This window comes from Liolophura sinensis, chromosome 5 (assembly GCF_032854445.1).
Source record: "Liolophura sinensis isolate JHLJ2023 chromosome 5, CUHK_Ljap_v2, whole genome shotgun sequence".
Taxonomy (NCBI): domain Eukaryota; kingdom Metazoa; phylum Mollusca; class Polyplacophora; order Chitonida; family Chitonidae; genus Liolophura; species Liolophura sinensis.
The window spans coordinates 4,252,333-4,272,272 of NC_088299.1; the positions used below are offsets into that span (position 1 = coordinate 4,252,333).

Consider the following 19,940-nt stretch of genomic DNA (forward strand, 5'->3'; position numbering starts at 1 on the left):
CAACACTTGCATCCCGCAATAGCATCTCCATGTCGATATTATACCAGACGGAGCTATTGTAGACAGTTATACATTTACCTTTTTGAGATCTACAGCAGGTATGTGGGAGCCCATATAGCTGACACTGTATCCAAACTATTGAAATGAAAAGGCCGCAGTAAGATCCAAGCAAATATTATTACAATATTAATGTCTTAATCCAGAACGACATCTCATTTCTGCAGTATTAGTGATTCATTGTAATTGATAGGTATTTTTGATGTCTGTTGTTGATTGTGTATTTTCCACCTCAGAGTATAAGTTAACAATTAAGGCCTTGTGCTCTCGAAAATGTCGACTGATTGCTCTGTACCATATAATTGGTTTAGACAACATCAGCTAAAATAGCTATATACAGACAACTCCAGGGCAGCTGAACAACAACCAGTCGTCGATGTCGTGGGATTCCCTTTGTAACAGGATATTTGTCAAGTCTATATAGCCTTTTTTGAAAGGTGCAAAATATTTGGAAATATATCTGGCAGTGTTTGTGGGTTGTAAGCACACTTTAAGCTAAATGGAGCGTTTATATTTACGGGAACAACCACATCCTATTCTACATCCTACACAACCCGTGACTTCTCTCAACAATACATCCTCTTGAGTTGGCACAAGACAAACGAAAAGGGGATAGAGGCCGAAAGTCCGCTTATGTCGGCCAATGGCTGCGGCGTAATCCACGCTTCGCCACCGACCCCAGGTGTGTTTGCTGTAGGGCGAGAAGGGGAGTTCGTAGAAAGGGCAGGCAGCACGATGTGGAGGTCGGGAAAATAGAGCTTTGATGGCCACTGTCTGGTCACGCGCGTTTAGGCCGAAGGCTTTTCTGCCTCTCCACTGGTCATCTTTGATGAATCTAGGAAACAGAAATGGCGGACGTGCGAACTGGTCTTTGCTTCATACCAATCCCAAACCTAACGTGAGCTGTCATGCAACGACGAATGGTATGTGCTGGCGCCTATAATTATACTATTCGTTATTGTGATGTGCTTGGTCTACATACGTGCATCGGAAGTATGCAGAGCAAACACGAAACTCCCTTGTCGAAAAACGGAAAAAAAGTTCGCGAGACATAAAATGTTGGGGAATGTAAATATGTTTTGTTTTTTTTTTAATTTGCAGTATGCCTATAACGGGAGATTTTGGTTGCGCTTAATGTTACTTAACTCCACATCAGCATATATAGCTTACGTGTCGTTTACATAGTGAAAAGATGTAACAGCATTCCCTGGTGTCTGCGTGGGCTCAACAAATGTGGCCCATATCTCTCATTGGTATATGAAGATGCAAGCAGGAAGTGCCTCTGGACAAAATCTTCACGGTTCTTAAATTATTCAGTCTAGGTATTTTCTTGCAGGCCATTAGTTGTCTGGTTATATATGCTAACTTTGGTAAGTGGCGCCTAAGAGTCACCTATAACCAATCATTTCATTCCGGTAGACGACGGAAACAGCTGTTGTAGACTCGTATACCTGCTCTAATAGGGAAAGATTGTATTAGGACCGAAGCTGTAATTTCGACCAAGACGCAGCATCTGTTGGCGCATGTTGTTTCATCAAAAACAGAAGGTAACAGTGCGAAGTCAGTAGAAAACACCCTTATTAAAACTCCCACGCTTCGTATATTAAAATTTTTTTCGTAGTTATATTTACACTTTTACCGGGAAGAGATATGGTACAATAACAACTCTGAAATAACAAATGTGAAACCAGGCTTTACATATTGATTCTTTGTTTCGGGTTTTAATTATAAAGCTATTACAAAAAAAAAACTAATATCAGTGTGTAACGCCTTTATACGTTTTTGTTAAATATTTCGCTTTACACACAAGCCATTTTTCAGCCAAGCGTCGAGTTCTACATTCATTTACCACTCGTAAACGAGGTTTTTTCCTCGTTTTCAGAAATGTTTTTAAAAATTATACGGGAACTTGAGATAATAATAATAATATGAATGAGTAAATACTAACCATTTATTGTCTAACCGTTTACTAACCGTTTATTGTCAGCCATTTTTCAACCAAGCGTCGGGCTTTGGGATACTACCCATTAACGAAATCTCTTTCCTCACACTGTTCTAAAGGGTTTTAAAATTTCAGAAATATTTAAGAAAAAATGTACGGAAACTTAGGATCGGTCAATTTGGGGAAGAAAAGATGACATTTCCTGTTCCGGGTTGCGAGTGTACGTCAGTAGCCAAAAAAAAAAAAAAGGACGATACGAAGGTTTAGAGATTCGATGTAATGTCTTGTTGACCTTTGTGTCCTGAAGTCGTCGCTTTAATTCGTCGATATTTGTGTCATGAGTAAATTAGTTTAGTAGATTTGTGTAGGTAATTTAATGAATTAATGTTAGAACACACTGATCTGCTCTCGTGTGCCGTACAGCGACGACGTCATGGCCCACAGGAACGCTATCATGATGTTCATGTATGTCGAAACTGTCTTTTTTTTGGTACTATATCGTACTCGTAACCCGGAACAGAAAATGTCGCCTGCTGTCGTATAACGTCGAAACTCTAATCTCCCGTACATGGATCCCATTAAGATGTTTGTTCCAACTACATGTACAAGAGAGTGCTGTGTTTCAGCCAAGTCGAGTAGTTTGACCTGAACGAAACTTCTAGTAAGTAAACTTCGTTAGGAATAGTTAGTTAGCATGAGAACAGTTGTCTTCTGTAAACAATCTATTTTTGTATGAGGGAAGTTGTGGTTGTCATTAAAGCATGCCAACGGCAGAGCAACTTTGGACAGCCTGACGGGTTGCTCGCGTTACCATGGCGACTGAGGATTTTCTTCTCTGTTGGCCTGAGGAGAGGATCTGCTAATAAAGATTGTAGTGAAACATCTGTGTATAAGCCACTCCTTCCCTGCTTGGTTTAGAAGAACCCACTTAACGAGGCGTAAATACGTTATGTATGGATTTGTGTATGCACAGGAAGAGATGCGCTAGTTACCGTACACCCATACAGAACAGAGCTGTATAATGATAAACACATATACTCCAGAGCGGCCATCAATTTACTTCCCTGCACATTAAGCCGATCATACACAATAATACCTCCACGTTCATCCCTTTTCACATTCAACTTGAAAGCCGTTCAACTCGCAGATGTAGCCTTGAGTTTTTTTTTTTATGAGCACGTTATCTTGATCCTGCACATATCATACATTCCTCATGCACTCAGTTGTCAGTCTAACGACTCTCCGCTCTTTTCTTTTTGTGTCTTTTTCTCTTTTTTATTGGATCATATAAAAACAATTATTTACGTAAAGGATCACCTTCAGACAGAAAAAAGACCACATAATTAAAACGAGGTCAACTTCACGAACGTTGCTTTTCAGCTATTTTGAAACATTATCGTTCTGACAAAACATTAAGTGTTAAAAACAGACATATTACAGCTGTCATGCGCAGATGGCTAAACCTAAACGTATATTCAGTGAGGATATATGGCGACCTCTAAGACGTGACGTTCGTTTCATTTGCAGCGTCCGTGCATGGCTTTTTGCTATGAAAGTGTGCGAACTGCAGCCTCTCATCTGTTAGGTTAGCAAATCAAATCCAATTTCAGAATTTTCATCTGACCCAAGCCCACCAGGAGCTGCACTATACAGTAGGATGAGATGGTTCGTCATGGTTGTAAACTCACATTCCCAAAACTTTTGAAATCGGCTCTGTCTGAATGAACAAGTAAGTGAACGTCATTCGTGAAGGGACATCTCCGAGTGAGGTTTGGTTAATATAGATGACTCCTTCAGAGAGTGACTTTGTGAATTCTTCTTGTACAGTTAAAGTAAAAGCGGGCTTTATTATACCATTAAAGTAAATGGATGGTATTCCAATCAATAGAAATGCATTATATTACAACATGGCTATTTATTTATTTGCTTCGCGTTTTACGCCATACTCAAGAATATTTGACTTATACGACGGGGGCCAGCATTATGGTGGAAAGAAACGGAGCAGAGCCCGGAGGAAAGCCATGACCATCTGCAAATTGCTGACAGACCTTCTCATGTACATTATAATATATAGGATGTAACTAAAATACACTTGCACTGACTTACTCAAATAAAGGCAGCAAAAAAAACAACTCGGGCTTTACATGGCGCTCATCCAATGTATCGAACTTGGGCCTGAGGAAGATTATATACTTTCTGTTAAAGAAAACTTTAATAATTACTAAATAATTAAGTTTTCAAAGGGTATTCCCATATATATTTCCTATATATACATATATACAATAGGCATTATACTGACATCAATAAAACAGTCAGTCAAACTGACCGACTCAAATAAAGGAAGCAATGAAATAACCCAGGCTTTCTAAGGCGCTCTTCCCACATTGGAAACTAGGAGCATAGCGTGCTGAACTGTAACTGGTTTTCAGCTGTCTCAGGAGACAAAAGAATCTCGGAATCTCGGTTCCCTAAAGTCGTGTCCTCTCATTCGTCCTCCAGTTAGCCATCGATCCGGCCTGGAATGGTCTACACCAACATCGTAATCACATCAGTATCCAAGGCGACGAAGCCCATAAACTCGCAGGCGTTGGTTTGCGGAAACCTAATTTCTGTCAATAATTACTTCGCGCGGAAGTGAAAACGCCATTACTTTCGCACCAACAGGAACGCTCTTCAGCTCTCATTGAAATGCAACGGCTCACTCAGGCTTGATTATCGGAAGTCGTGACTGTAGCTTTAGTGTGCCGTATTCATTGCACGGACTATATACGGGTTGGGAGATGGCTTTAGCTGTCATGGGACTGCGTTAAGAAAACCAAACGTCAAATGACGAGATACAGACCTTGAGCTTGCCTGCATTTGTGCCTTATCCCAGCTATTATTGGGATTCTTGAGATCCAAAACGAATATTGGCGGTGTCTGGTGGTATTTGTTTTCGGTGTACAAGTAATCACGCCTTTTAATCTGTACGGAACAATATTTCGAATATATCAAATACAGGGTTTACATATCTGGCGTTGAAGCATTTGTTAGATTCAGTTGTGTTGTGTGACGATTTTAATCAACGTCACAAGTTATCAAAGCATCAAGTAGTGTGTCAACGATATTCCATCAGACGTCTTCATTGACAGTTCCTTTAGTAAATAATACATTCAGTACAGTTATATGGATGGCGTCTCTGGCACTGGGCTTCATAACTGTGTCTAATTCCGGTTGAACGTGGTTAGAGGCTGTATTTGCATCGTCATGGTAGCTGTATAAACAGTTGCATTCGATGACCAACTGAGCTACACCAGTGTATTTTGATTAAATATACCTTACATGAACTAGGATGGTTTGCAATTTGAGTACAGATTAAATTCATTCGTCTAGAACATTCCTTACGACATCTCGTCATCAGAGAGAACTGTTGATTGCTTCTCTTTCTCCGTCCCAGTTGTTTTACTTTAGATAATTTTTAGTTCTTTGATAGTTTGTGTTGAACGTTGTTTTGAAAATGGGTCTTGCAATTAGTGGTCCATGAACACCCATTAAGGCCGTCAACGGCTGGTACACGTTTACACAGTAAGTCTTCGTTGACGACTATATCCGCGCCATGTATGATACAAGTAGTTAGCCTGACAAAAGAGTCATCCTTACCGACGATACGTTGATTCATTTTCATATCTCATTGGCTCTGTACTCATACTTATTGCCCGGAGAATGGTCTCACACGTTCTCTTTCAATTGCTGCTTAATGGAGAAACTCGGGTTTTCTTTAAAGCTATGTTGACCTTGCGATTATTGACCTGGAACGTCCATTTTCATTGAAGGCTCTATTATGAATATCTGTTCCGATCTGATAGATCCGTTAATTGGTTTATTTAGTGGATTGTTGTTTATCGCCGTGTTCAATAATATTTAGCTTTTGCGACGGCGGTCCCTGATATGGGTAGAGGAAACAGGGTTGTCCAGAGTAACCCGCCGGCCTATAGGCAAGCTACTGACGAAATTTCCAACATGTGATTCATCCGCAGCTCGAGCTCAATGCTGGCTGCCGTATTGGAGGAAGCTCCCCAACGCTGATAAAATTTTTACCAACGTGTAATACAAAGTATGCAATAAATAGAAAAGACTTTTTCATGTACAGCAAAATCATACCTTTCACATTCGGGTTTGTTTACAAAGGAAATATCTGTTTGTCATGCGCAAGCCCCGTCTCGTATAACTGATCCAGGTGAAAGGAAACGCAAGATGGCGCTTGAGCTAAAAGGGCTAAAAGTCTGGGGATGTTTATTCTCCATTAACCACGTTTACGAAGATCTTCCTCTATGCTAAGGGATAATATATTTATGTGTATTTTTAACGAAGGATGCTTGATCTAGTCTCCTAAGGCCTTCCAGATAGATGTCTTCATTATAATTCATTATGACAGATACTATAAATATGTTAATCCAGAAGTCTGTGATTGGCCAACACTTATAGCCAGTCACGTGCTTTGGTTTATAGTTGTTTAATTTTAAATACTTCCAAAGAATGCCAAAGCTACAAAACCGAATGAGACAAAAAATCACTCACATGCACATGTATGTATGTATAGTACATAGATAGACGGCAAATTAAGAAGAACTCATGCATGCAGGCAGATACATCTTACGTGCAACGGTTGCATCCAAAGGGAAACAAACACATCAAAATTGCATGGCTTTATTGCGTGGTATTAACGTGGCATGCACTATCCGGGCCTCAAGCCGATTCTGAAATTTCATTCGAACCTCAGGCATGTATATACACGCATACAGACGAGAAGGGCAGTAAAGACATGTAGGCTATACATAGGCTATACAACCGTTATTCTTCATAGTCATACATGCAATGTACAAAATTAGCAAAGTTGAAGTCTTTGGGAAAGTCTTCCAGCAACCAGTGGATAGCCATGGGTTTCCCCTGGCTCTTCCCGGTTTCCTCCCACCATAATGCTGGCTGCTGTAGTATAAGTGAAATATTCTTGAGTACAGCGTAAAATACTAATCACATAAATAAATAAATAAACAGCAACGGTTTAAATAACAATGAAGGTGGTACTGTATGAACACTGAAGTCCCAGTTACACCAGCACTATCCATTAAGCTGATTGCGATCTTCCAATAGCCTTTGAGCCATAATACTTTAATGTGGATTTTGATATTATAACTGGTGTACACTATGCCATGTAGAAGCCGATACTGCAGGATATAGTGTGTCAGAACAAATCCTGGCGCTGATTGTTGGGTTTACATGTTACATTTATTTATTTGTTTGGTGGTTAACCAAGATATAAATAAATAAATGATATTTGTTTGTCACGAAGAATGTGAAAGAAAGAGCATGATATCAATGTTGAGTAGGTAAACATTTTTTTGTCAAATTGCCTGTATATCAGTATCACAACTCTTCTCGAATCAGTTCTTATACTGTAACTTGATTCAAGTAGCTGCATCAGAAAAAAAAAAGAAACATTGAATAATTCTCCGCCCAAAATAGCTGGAGGAGTTGTTCCAGTTTGCATCAGGGAGGTTAGAGGTTTCAGCGCTGACCGCAAAACCCTTCAATGTTATATTGGGGTGTATGACGTCATTGCGCCCTTTAAAATACACCGTTACTGGGGTGAATCAAAGCAGAGATCCTCGTCACGGAAGTTGGGAAGATGATATCTACTCTACATTCATGCTCTCCCCCACTCCCCCCACCCTCTCCTTCCTTACCCCAAACCGCCGCTAACCGACCCCATTTTCTCGTTAACAGTCGCATAGGCAAACTTTGTGCTGACTATCACGCCAGCTATAGGCTTATTTCTCAATGCGCCTGCGGTTATCAGTCTGGCAGATTGCCAGCATCCGGGAACACGATTTTTAAATAAAGGACAATGATAAACGGGTTTCTCCAGTAGACCGGTAAATGACACGCTGTTCTAATCGGCAAATCTCGCGCTGTTGGAATCGGGAACTGCGTGGATTATTCAGGTGAGCACATTCTGCTGACAGCCGATAAGGGTATGGGAGGTCAGAAAGCAGTAAATGAGAACAACACTAAGGAGTATAAACACTGTATGTTCCTACATATGCATGTAGATATCATATATCACAACTGAACCCCCCCCCCCCCTCTCCCTTTTCTCTACGCACACACACACACATACATATACATATGCATACCAAACCAGCGTAATAATTACAGCGTAATAGACTTTGAAATCAATGAATGAATGTTTAGGGCATAATGACGTACTTAACAATTTTTCAGTCATATGACGACGAGGAGTCATGAGATGTGTGTAGATATACTGTGTCTGCTTGTGGCAGGGCGAGTCCATGCCGTCAGATTGCAGCCGTTACTGAAGTATCATACCGAAGACACCAGACATGATACCCCACCCAGTCACATCACTCTCACACACAGCTAACCAGTCAAGTTTCCTTGCTCTAGCATTTCCGTCATTTATTGTAGCTATATATAGTGAAATATAATACCAACTAATCTCAAAGGGGACTAATTCTACTTCCCGCGCCGGGCCTATATAACTATACGTCATTACATCAGTTAGCTTAGTCTCATCACAGCCAGGGTAATTTGTATATACATATGTGCATATGTACGTTTCGACGTGCATTCTAACATCGTTGTCAAGTAAGAGATGTTACTCTCAAATTGTAGATGACTCCTAGAGTTAAGATTTGTCTCATCTAGAGGAGCTCTCGCGAGAATGCCCTTGCGCACCGTCTCAGCAATCATCTATTTTGTCATAACTGTCGAGAAGGGGTTATAAACTTTTTGTTAAGCACATTTTGGTTTGGTGATTCTTTTGGTTATAACGTTTTCGGTAAATTTACGACGTATGTACAGACCATCCTGATGTGTTTTTTTATGACAGACACACTTTTTGTTTGACCTGAGCAAAGGATCGGAGTTCAGTCAAACAGTACACGACAAGAAAACTTTTGTGTGCGCACTGTCAACCGGTTACAAGGCCTCTGGGGTGTATAATCGGGTGAGCTCGGTACACAGGACACATGCAGGCCTGTAGGCCCTATCTCCTGCCTACAGGTGAAGGATACAGTACTGATGTTTGTTCCCACAGCGTAATGCGACGTGGAATGCGGATCTAGCAACCACAACTCCCCCTCCCTCCCCCCCCTCCCCCCCCCCCCCGCTCCCTTCATTGGTGAAATTGTAGGTCTAGATAAAAAAAAGCTGTAGAGCGGAATCTGCCTAAGCTGCCTGAAGATGCTTGGTGCATGACGGACATGCGCAGAAAGTCAGGCCGGATCTCGGGCTCACATCTCCACACGGTCGCTTAACCAGACAAGTCATAAATAAATCCCGTAAATTTTCTTGTTTTTAGGACAGATAGCGGCAGTGTGGAAAACAAAAAATTGCAGTTCTCTCTGTTGCTTTTGGAAAGCAAAGATATGTATACAGGTTCGGGAATTCAGACAGCATATCACAACATATTTAAAACTAAACCAGTCCCTGTATCTCCGAAACTATATTGTATGTTGATATTAAAGTTTCTTATGCTGTTTAATATGGGATAATCCGTGAATTTGACGCCCAAAACATCCATTAGGCCTATCATATAATTTGAACCATAAGCCTAAATACGGTAACGATGGTACTGTAAACGCTAAGACAATTGTACTTTAACACGTGAAGATATATGGAGAGGCCTATTGATGCCTAAATACACCTATCACCCGGTATACCCACATATATGTACAATCGTAATTAGCCCAAGACTGGCGAATGTAGGCCTAAAAGCTCCATGCAAGATTTGCGCATATCTAATGTCGACTTTCGTCTCGTGATAGCCTCAAGCAGTGAAAGTGTTTTCCTTTTCCTTTTCAAATGCTCCTGGTCGATGTAAATTTATCTCTGAGTCTCACGCCAGTCAATTGTTAATTTGACGTTTCTTGTTTTCCACTGCTTTTCTTAAGTGTATGTCTGAAATATTAATGATGCATTTCCTAGAAACACATAGGGGCCTACAGACATGCTCAGACAATGATCAAAATCTTTACTGATGGATATTATTGTGACTCCAAGGCGGTTAAACACCTAGGCCCGTGTTTTGTTCCGCTGCATCTTGAACCTTTGACCCGTTTGTTAAATTCAGAAGCGATTCTATGTTATATATAAGGATCCCTAACGAGAAGATTCGCTCAAACCGAAACACACTTGTCATAAAGAATGTCGCTTTTTCCTGACACTCGATCACAACAGACTTGGTCCATACGAAAAACCCGCCTCCATGATGTTGTTTACTCCGGGGTGAGCCTCTCATGAGCATGCACACAAATCTCAAAGCAGCCGAATCACGAGTGGATTTATCGCGCCAGGGTATTGAGTTTGACGAACAATTACGCGCAGAAATCCATTATATGCCGCTATTATCTGCATATAAAAATGCTTTTATCGAGCTGGTCCCAGCCGGCGGCCGGGGTGTTATTAGCGGTATTTGACAGCCGCAAATCCTGCCGGACGTAATCGCAGCCATGGAAACCACTTCGACCTTCTCCAGCAAGAAGCTTAGAGCGAGCGGTCAGCGAGGTGAAAAGTTCACATACGTTGAGGAAAAACATGGCGTTGAGTGCACAGACCACAGCGCGCGGACATTTTTTGTCTGCCCTCAGGCGCAGGGTTTGATTTTTTTTTATACAGCCTTTGCTGAAATTACTCCTGGTGGAACACAGCTTGTTAAGTCTCACGTGACGTGGTCTTCACTTATCCTTCAAATACCGTCAATTTTGATTACCTGCCAGATTGGAGGGTGTAGAGGATGGACAGGATCGCTGAGCGCTCCACGTACATGTATAGTCTACATGTAGCCAGCCGGCATGCAGCTTCCCAGCCAGTAATCTCCATGGTCAAATGGCTCATATCTTATCTTAGGCTTTTCTTATTTGTACGATACCATACATTATTCCAACATATCCACCAACTTCGGCCCATATTGGCTTGGATCTCTTGAGGCCTGTTTGTCATTCGCGGAGCAAAAACCGAGAGGCTGAGTCTAATTCCTCTGGGATGATTTTATGTTCAGTACTCGGCGTGCCGCTGTACTCAACAGAGCTAACTCGGTGACGGCTCACTGCGCATGTATTATAGCGCGTGGGTTGAATTTTTGCCTTAAGTTTTATGTGTTGGTTTTTTTTCTGTTGTGCGAAGGCTGATATTGGACTGACGGGTCTCCGAAACGAGGTCGTTGTGTAAAATGTTGAAATCATTGTTGTAGTCACGACATTTAATTTTTTTTTGAAACGACTTCTGTCTAACTACTTTTCCTAAGCGAAAGAGGGTCATTTTTCCACACGGGTGATCATTGTACATAGCTTAATTTTGTCTTGTTTTCAAAGGCATGGATGTATGGAAGGAGGAACAAGGGGCATACGCGATGATCTATCATAATGCAGACAAATTAATCCAATGTTGAAACAAAGTTCGAGTCCTTCTGTGTTGGTATCGCACACTGGACACTTTAAACAGCGCGAGTTGTTGCTCCTTCCATATATATGTCCTAGCGTAACAACGTAAAAGAGAAACATTTTGATAGTTTGAAGTTCTTTATTTGGCTGGTCACATAACTGAAATATTTCCGACGTGGTGTTAAGCCACAATCATTCACTGATTCTTTTTTGTGGCTTAAAATATATAGTTTTGATTTACTGGCCATGTACTGTGCTCTTATAACGCATATGTTCTTGAGTTCATGGAATAAAACCAATGCTTCAGTGAAATGGTGAAGAAAACACTAACATGAAGTAAATGTCAGATGAAAGACCATTTAACACTGTTGAACATATAACCCCATGAAAATAAATCGAACTATTTTCCTGGACATTCTTCTTGATGGTCTTTCATCTGACGTATACTTCGTTTTCATGTTTTCTTTGCCTTTAAACGGCAAGTTATGTGTGACCATATATGATTTGGGCTACTGATTAGAAACACTGTCCATATTTGACAAGAGGTACTTGTTATCAATTTCTCACTGAAAAAATTTCGAAACTGAAGGCGTTCGATGGAGTTTCACTGACACACTAATTTTGGAATCAACAGCTTGTGACGTTCACTGAAATCACTTGAATGGATTATTGCACTGCGCAAACGTCTATTTTTTTTTTTAATTTCGTTAGCTACGGTACAGGATAATAATATTTGTGTATGCGTTTGAATATTGAACCCTGTAAAACCAGAAAATAGAGATGGCAAAGAAGAAAATCTTTGATTAATATCTGTGTTTGTTAACTCCGCATGTAATATTTCAGCGCGTCCATGGTGAACTATGGTTTCCCGTGTAATTAAACCGTCTAACGTGCTAGAAATGAGACATACAATTCCGTGATAGAAACACCGGTGTGCCATCCATGATGAGTGCTAATTGTTAGCGAAACCAGGCATAAAGACTCTTCGACGAATAAAAGGCACTGTTATTGACGTGTTTGCGCTGTTGCCATGGCGACGCTGATTGAGGCATTGGCTAGTACAGCATTCACCGCTGCACAGGTGCGTGTTTTAATGGCCATGGACTTAACAACTATTCGGAACGGCTTTCAACAATGTGTTACATAGAGGCGAGCTGCCATACGGCAAACAAGTCCAGGACGCAGATCTCTGCAAACACATGGTAGGCTGAGGGAACAATTTACTGGGCTAAGCTCTTGTTATAGTGAACTAGGGTTGGTGTCCTGATTTGGAACCGGTTATTGAACCCGTTATATGCCCCCCCCCCCCCCAACCACCACCCCACTACCCTCTTAACTCTCATTCCCCGCCCAGCTTCACCCTTCATCAATTTTGGGGCGGAGAAGAAGCCCTGATATCAACAAGAACATTAAAGTATCGTATGTTGCCTTCCTTAGATTGATAGGCTGTACCAGTGGGACGAGGGGCGGAGGGGCAAGGGGGGGTAGGGGCAGGAGTCTCTCTGTGAATCATGAATGTCTATAGTATCACCGTAACTTTAGACCATGCCCGAGACGGCCAGACACGGCTCGGCAATAAGTCGCAATTCGGCAATACGGCGTTTCACCATCAACATGGCCGCTCGGCCGTCGCCTGAACTCGCCATCAGGCTGCGCTGCGCTCGACGTGCAGCTAGCTACCAGCGTTTTAGAGCCACCACATCACACCACCCCGACCCAACGAGAATCTAATTTTATCTTGCAGATAACAAACATAGCTGAGAAATAGGTCGTCAACCAAAGGAAGAAAGTTCTCAGCATGGGTGTTCCGGACATTTTCTGCGCCTTAATTTATACATATACCCCATGATGAGAGTTCACCAGATGTGTCTGTGTGAAGATGGGGTTTACGATAATGGCACGTGGAAAACGCCATTAATTATTTGACAATGAATGGGTCATATAGTTTGTGCTCTTCGTATATGTGCATGTATGCACGTAGTTCATACTTCAGCGCATTTGTGGCAGTTAATTTATACTTTTGGATATAGTCATACATGCGTGCAGTTTATGCTCCATTTGATTGTGTGTTGTACACTTATGAACAATGGGTTGCAGAATATAGTTTCTTTAAGAACAATTAGACCTACGTAGGCTGCTATATAAATGTTCCACATTATAGTTCCCCATTTCTGGCGAGCCATACATATGTGTATCGTTGGGCATGCCTAAGCAGGCAATATAAAACGTTGTTGTATGCTTAGGACGTTATCAATAATATCGCTATCGAGTCCACACAAGTCTTGATAAATTGCGACGCCGAATTTGATACTCCATGGGCGTATAGGCTTTCGCGGACTGAGGCTCTCAAGACAGCTTTTTTCACTTGTATTGATTCGGGGCACGTCTGGAAAGATCGATATAAAGGGAAAGTGTGGTCCGCACCTTGGCAAGGTGTCATGGCGGACTCAAAGGACTTTATCATGCCTAGGCATATTTTGCGTGGCGCAGCTAGCGATGAATTCTACCTCCTACACGGTGGCCCTGCAGCATGACACGAGCACTAATGCAGACAATATGCGTTCTACTTTTAAAAGATTTATTTCTTTTCTTTCTTGTCAGCCTATTTATTCATGATGTACAAAGCTAAATATACACCTGTGTATAGAGAAAAGAATGAGGAATGGAGAGCCTATGCTCAGTGACATATCTTAAGGCTAGACGTGACCTGGCAAGTCGGCTTTAGATTCTTGCCACAATGCAACCTGCATGTGGCGAGGCAGTTTACGTGACAAGCGACGTGGCCCAGCCTATCTAGACCAGGCTAAGGCTTGCTGGCTCGAAAAACACTCTGTACATATTGCCGACAGGACGTGTTGAAGTATGTTTTTTTGTTATTTTTATACTCAGCCCACATGAAGATCGTTAGCACATATATTAGCCTTGAAATTAGCCTATTTGGTCCAGCGACAGATATAAAACAAGCCTATGACGCTGCCATGGATAGCCGTTGCTTATAAGCGAATTCCCGGCGTAAACACACAGGGAAGCCCAACACAAATCCCCAAACAAAAAGTGTGAAATATTTATAAAACCGGAGTCCTATATTACAGCCGTTCACAAGTGCCTGTCGTCCATCGATCAGTATTGTGTGTAAGCTGTGTTGTTACATTGACAGGTGGAAAGGATCAAGTTTTCCGCGATAACCTTAAAATGATTCTGTCCCTGAGCCTGTTTGCAAGCAGGATATGTGGATTCCTCAGGCCATATATCATATTTTATTTTGTGCGTGTGAAAATAGGGCTAATTTACATTCCCAGTTTTCAAGCTTCTCGTGTTTTCATAACTAGCATTACCGCCCCCTGATAAGCCATCTCAGTCGGTGTCTCATAAATATTTATACTATGTAATCTCTTCAGCGATCCCCGCTGGCTCCCTCACTGGACGCTTTATATTACGACCCGTAAGTCCGCGGCGAAGTATCGATCGGCAATTCGTCAGCGACAGGCTGGCCGGCGTAATTACAACTGCGTGTAATGTATATATAACACACGATTTATGCAGACTGTGTGAGAGTAATGTCACCTAGCTGCTGGAAATGTTAATTATTCGGTTTCAGATGTCCTTATACAGCTCAGCGAACCCATAATTCATGGTGGAAAAAGCAATGTTAGCCAACCATATGATCTCGTGCAATTCCGTAGCTATGAAAACAGTATAGCTTTCCCTTGCAGACCATCTCCACATTCGAATTCACCCAAGCTCCCATAACACCGCCCAGTGCTGTTCTGTTCGTCTTACGGAGTTCGTGCGTAAGACAGGTTATAATGGTTGAGCGAATTCGAATATTCCTTCAAGAGTGGCCTCCCTTGTTTCTAGTTTTTCATCATTTATCAGCCATCAATTTCGGGATTCCAAAGCGTACAAATACATTTATTGTTATGCTTCCCGGTATCGATTAATATGTACAGAATTGTTCTGTTGGATAATGGAAACAAATGCCATTCTTGGGACGAATTAAACCAAGAACGCAGAGGAATCTTTTAAATTTATTTATTTCATTGGTGCTTTACGCTGTACCGGTACTTAAGAATATTTCACCTGTACGATGACGGTCAGCATTATGGTGGAAGGAAACCGGACAGAGCCCGGGGGAAACCCACGATCATCTGTAGGTTGTTGGCAGACCGTTTTCACGTACGGCCGGAGAAGAATCCAGCATGAGCTGGGCTTGAACTCACAGCGACCGCATTGGTGAGAGGCTCCTGGGTCAGTCTGCCGCGCTGGCGTGCTAACCACCTCGACCTATTCTAAAATAGACATGTACCTGCTGCCCCCGATCACGTAGAAAGGCGTCTGATCTCGAATGCACCTCGACCACGGTTCCCAATCCTTTAAATATTTTCATATATATCAACAGATCCATATATGTGTGCGCATGCTTTATTTTGATTCATGTCGAAAGGCGATGGGTCGTGACTCAGTGAGTAAGGCGCTACTTCTGACCATAAGGCACACGATGTACGCGAGTTCAATCCTGGGCTGAGGCAGGGGACTTGTAGATTCCCCTATTTTCGCTGTTCGGGCAGCCTTGTTGGAAAATAAACGGCTGAAGATGTCGGTTTGCGCAGTCTTAAATTAGTCGACGACCGCTTTACATCCATTCACAATTTCACAAGATACTACTTCAAAATCTGGAGTGCCAATAAATATCATTCAATCAAACGCCTTCACTCTTTGTTTCTTCAGTTTTACAATGACTACAATTCTCTTGTAAGTAAACATGGACACATCATGATTGCGTCTAATTCCGCTTAACCCAAGGATAGAGGCCGTACATTCATCGTTTTGAACTAGCACGCCACGTTGGATATATGAACACTTGCAATCAAAGCGCAACTCATACATATTTTATCAACGATAACTTATATACTAGCATAGTACACGATTTGAATACTGAATTCACTCATTCGCCTACAACATTCCTTGCGTATTTTCCAACATCATGACATAATTTTCGTACTTTATACACTTTCTTAGTTCTTTAATAATTTGTGTTAAACGTCGTTTTGGGAATTCGCCTTGCGATTATTGACCTGGAACGTCCATTTTGATTGGCGACCGGTAGGCCTATACGAATGTTTGTTTGACGCATAAATCCGATGACTTTCGTCTCTTGATGCCGTCTTAAAAACATCCAGCAAACCCGCTTTTGATCTGGTCTCTTGTATCGTGTTGATTTTTTTTCCAGGAGCGAGCACATTTCTGGGACTAAAGAAGTTCATAGCTGATCGTAGTCACACGCGACTGCTCGCCTTTCTCCACATCGCCTCTCATGGGCTGGCCGCCGCCGGGTGTTCAGGGGGAGGTAAGTCATTCATGCTGATCCATTCATACCAGACATCTTTAACCGTTTCCGAGTTAATAACGGCGGTACTACCAAGAAAAAACATTTGACACGTAGTTAAATTTAATGTTTTTTGGTACGGTTCCTACATCGAATACGTTCGGGGGATGATACTGTGAACTGTAGATAGGCCTATATTTATGAGTATAGCTCAAGGATACTAGCACCCTCTATTAAGTAAACTTCCGCATTTTCCTCGTGTAGCCCAAAACATTGAACAAATAGGCGTATGTATATGTATTCTAAAAGCGAAAACAGTTCTGATTTCAAAAATGCTGAAATTATTTTTTAACTTTTTGTATTAGTGAAAATAAAGAGAAAATTGTGAAGAAAATCAGAGCCGTTTTTCAAAACGATAGTTTTTCGCCAGTTTTTAACATTTTCATAACTTTATTGTCCGAGTACAAGGTTTACCATTAAAAATAAAAAATGGTACCATAGATTTAAAGTAATGTTATATTTTTCTGAGTGTCCATTTAAAGTTAAAGTCCTCAAAAAATGTGAAATTTTTGTATTCGTTTTCTACTATGGTATGACCATTTCCAAATTACCATACGTTCGTCATTGGTCTGATTGTACTGTCTATGCTCTGGTCTTTTGCAATGCTGTCAGTTAACTTATTCACCGGTGCACATATCAATCGCCATTCATGAATCGTATACAGAAATTCAGCCAATGATATTCATTATTATTGGCATGTCTATGTTCCACATGCACCAATCAAATCTCTTCTCTCAATACACAACCTATCCAGCCAGTGGTGGAGAGTCCGAGTCGCTGCACGTGGTGGATATCGACGACTGTGTGAGATGTATCGAGGAGAATCGCGATGTACTGGTAGGGGTCAAGGTCAGACTCTCCAAAGAGGTCACCAACAAAGGACAACATGAGGCGGAAGTGTTCAGGTAGGAAATGCCGCATGTCATATTCTCTTTTTGTGCATGTCGTGTTTTAGCTCATATTTAGCTTTACATTTCTTTTCTAATGTAAGTAATCATTCCTTGTTTAGGAATTTGATTTTTTATTATCCTTTGGGGTTTTACGCCGTACTTAAGAATATTTCACTTACTGAGTTATAGCCCATTTCCTGTCTGGGAGAAGATGCACAAAAGCAGCCACTGGATTTCTCTGTGGAGTATTACAGTAATTGGTTCGTTACTTCAACGAGAACAGGCAGAGTTCAGAATAAGCTTGATCTTTAATCCTGGATGTTAAAAGAAATATATAAAAAATTTGACTGTGTTTTTAATTTCTTTGTAAGTAGACAATTTAATAGGTTTTTTATTTCATTGTCTCATTGTTTATTGCAAATAATTTCATTGTCTCTCATGTAGTGTGATTTTTCCACTTTGTGCACTGGACCATGTAATTGTCTTGCTACAGATCGAACATGGTCACCGGTAAAATCATTTATACAATAAAATATTCCAAGTTTGCATGACACTCATGTATGTGCCTGTACCGTTATCTCGACGTTTCAGACGTGCGCTAGAAGCTTCAAGTCGGGCTCAGGTTCCTCTGATGACTCACCATTCCTCTTCATCCATTCCAGTCCAAAGATCAAGTGAGTTCAGAAACTTTTTTTCGGCAGATAAGTGATGAAAACGATCAAAATGCATTTAAAAATTACTTAAGAAATTTTCGCTAATGCGATAACGACAAGTCTTATGATTAGAAGTAAGCGGAGTGGCCGGCATAAACCCCCGACCTTTGTCAAGTTAACTTTTCCACATCAAACGACGTTACTCCGAATTTCTGAAAGTCTATACAACGATTACTAATTACACTATAGTTGGCAAATATGTACAGAGCCTCGGAATCTCTGGCTGTCTAAATCATGGTTGTGTCTAATTTGGCTGAACCTGTAGGGTTAGAAGCTGTATAAACATCCATGTGTATTGCATGTACATCAGTATGGTTCTTCTATGAACAGTTGCAACCACAGTTGCAACCATCAAGAAATTCCAAACTACTCCATGAACAACGAGACATGCCATGAATGGTAATCTTTGCATTTAACGGATTATGTGGCAAGGTGTGACAGCAACCTGCGGATGGTGGTGGCTTTTCCGCTGGCTCTACCCGGTTTCTTCTCACCATAATGCTGGCTGCCGTCGTATAGATGAAGTATTCTTGATTAACGGGTACGGCGTAAAACACAATCCAATCAAATAGCGAAATAAATACTTGGCGGAACTGAAGAAGAAATGCGGCTGAAAACGGGCAGTACAATATCCACCTAGTAATAGTAAAAGCTGTGGAATGGGATATTTCGAGTTTATCCAGCTCAGTGGCATGTCGGGTCCACGCTCAACTGATCATTGTCAAAGACAGTAAAGATGATGATCTTAAGAACCCATGAGTGGAACAGAACAAGCCTTAGTCTAGATTACACACATGTCTTACGGCACTGAAATTTGAAGTTCATTACACTGTTGTTGTTTTTTTTTCAGATTCTGAAGACTTGGGTTGTCCAGGAAGCTTGCGACCCGGAGACATCTACACCCACACCTACCACGGCTTTCCCTCCTCCATCATCGACCCGTCCAGTCAGGCTGTCTGGTCGGACGTTTGGGAAGCCCGCCGTCGAGGGGTGTTGTTTGATGTTGGCCACGGTCAAGGATCCTTCAGCTGGCCAGTTGCAGAGCTAGCCGCTAAAGAAGGTTTCTGGCCTGACATTATCAGCACGGACCTGCACACAGGGAATTTCAAGGGACCTGCTTACGACCTCCCGACTGTCATGACAAAGTTCCTGGCTATCGGCATGCCCCTTGAAGACGTCGTACGCGCCACAACATGCACGCCGGCCAAAGCTATTGGAAGAGCACACGACATCGGTTCTCTAGCCATAGGACACGTGGCAGACATCACAGCTTTAAAGCTTGAAGACTGTGACGTGGCTTTAGAAGACTGTCACGGGCAGCAGAGGAGGGTAAAGCGCAACCTATATCCGGTGTCGGTATGGAGGGCTGGGAAACAGTTCCACACGATCAAGTCTTTTCCCTGGCACAGTGCTCTCAAAGAAACCCCCAATCAGTGAAAAGCATTGATAAATATTTGTCTTACATTGGTTTATTCCGAGACTGTATAACTGCTCAATTAGATAAACCACTCT

The 19,940-nt window shown here is 41.6% G+C and overlaps 1 protein-coding gene across 2 annotated transcripts in view; it reads left to right on the forward strand.

Annotated features, from left to right (window-relative positions):
* The window catches only part of LOC135465603 (deacetylase Atu3266-like), a 29,271-nt gene extending 9,354 nt beyond the window's left edge, over positions 1-19,917 (forward strand). For both annotated transcript variants that reach the window (XM_064742877.1, XM_064742876.1), the window contains exons 2-5: positions 16,670-16,786; positions 17,580-17,730; positions 18,307-18,389; positions 19,279-19,917. In XM_064742877.1, the coding sequence (XP_064598947.1) occupies positions 16,670-16,786; positions 17,580-17,730; positions 18,307-18,389; positions 19,279-19,865 (938 nt within the window). In that variant the 3' untranslated portion in view covers positions 19,866-19,917. The remainder of the gene's footprint in view (positions 1-16,669; positions 16,787-17,579; positions 17,731-18,306; positions 18,390-19,278) is intronic.
* The last annotated feature ends 23 nt before the right edge of the window (positions 19,918-19,940 follow it).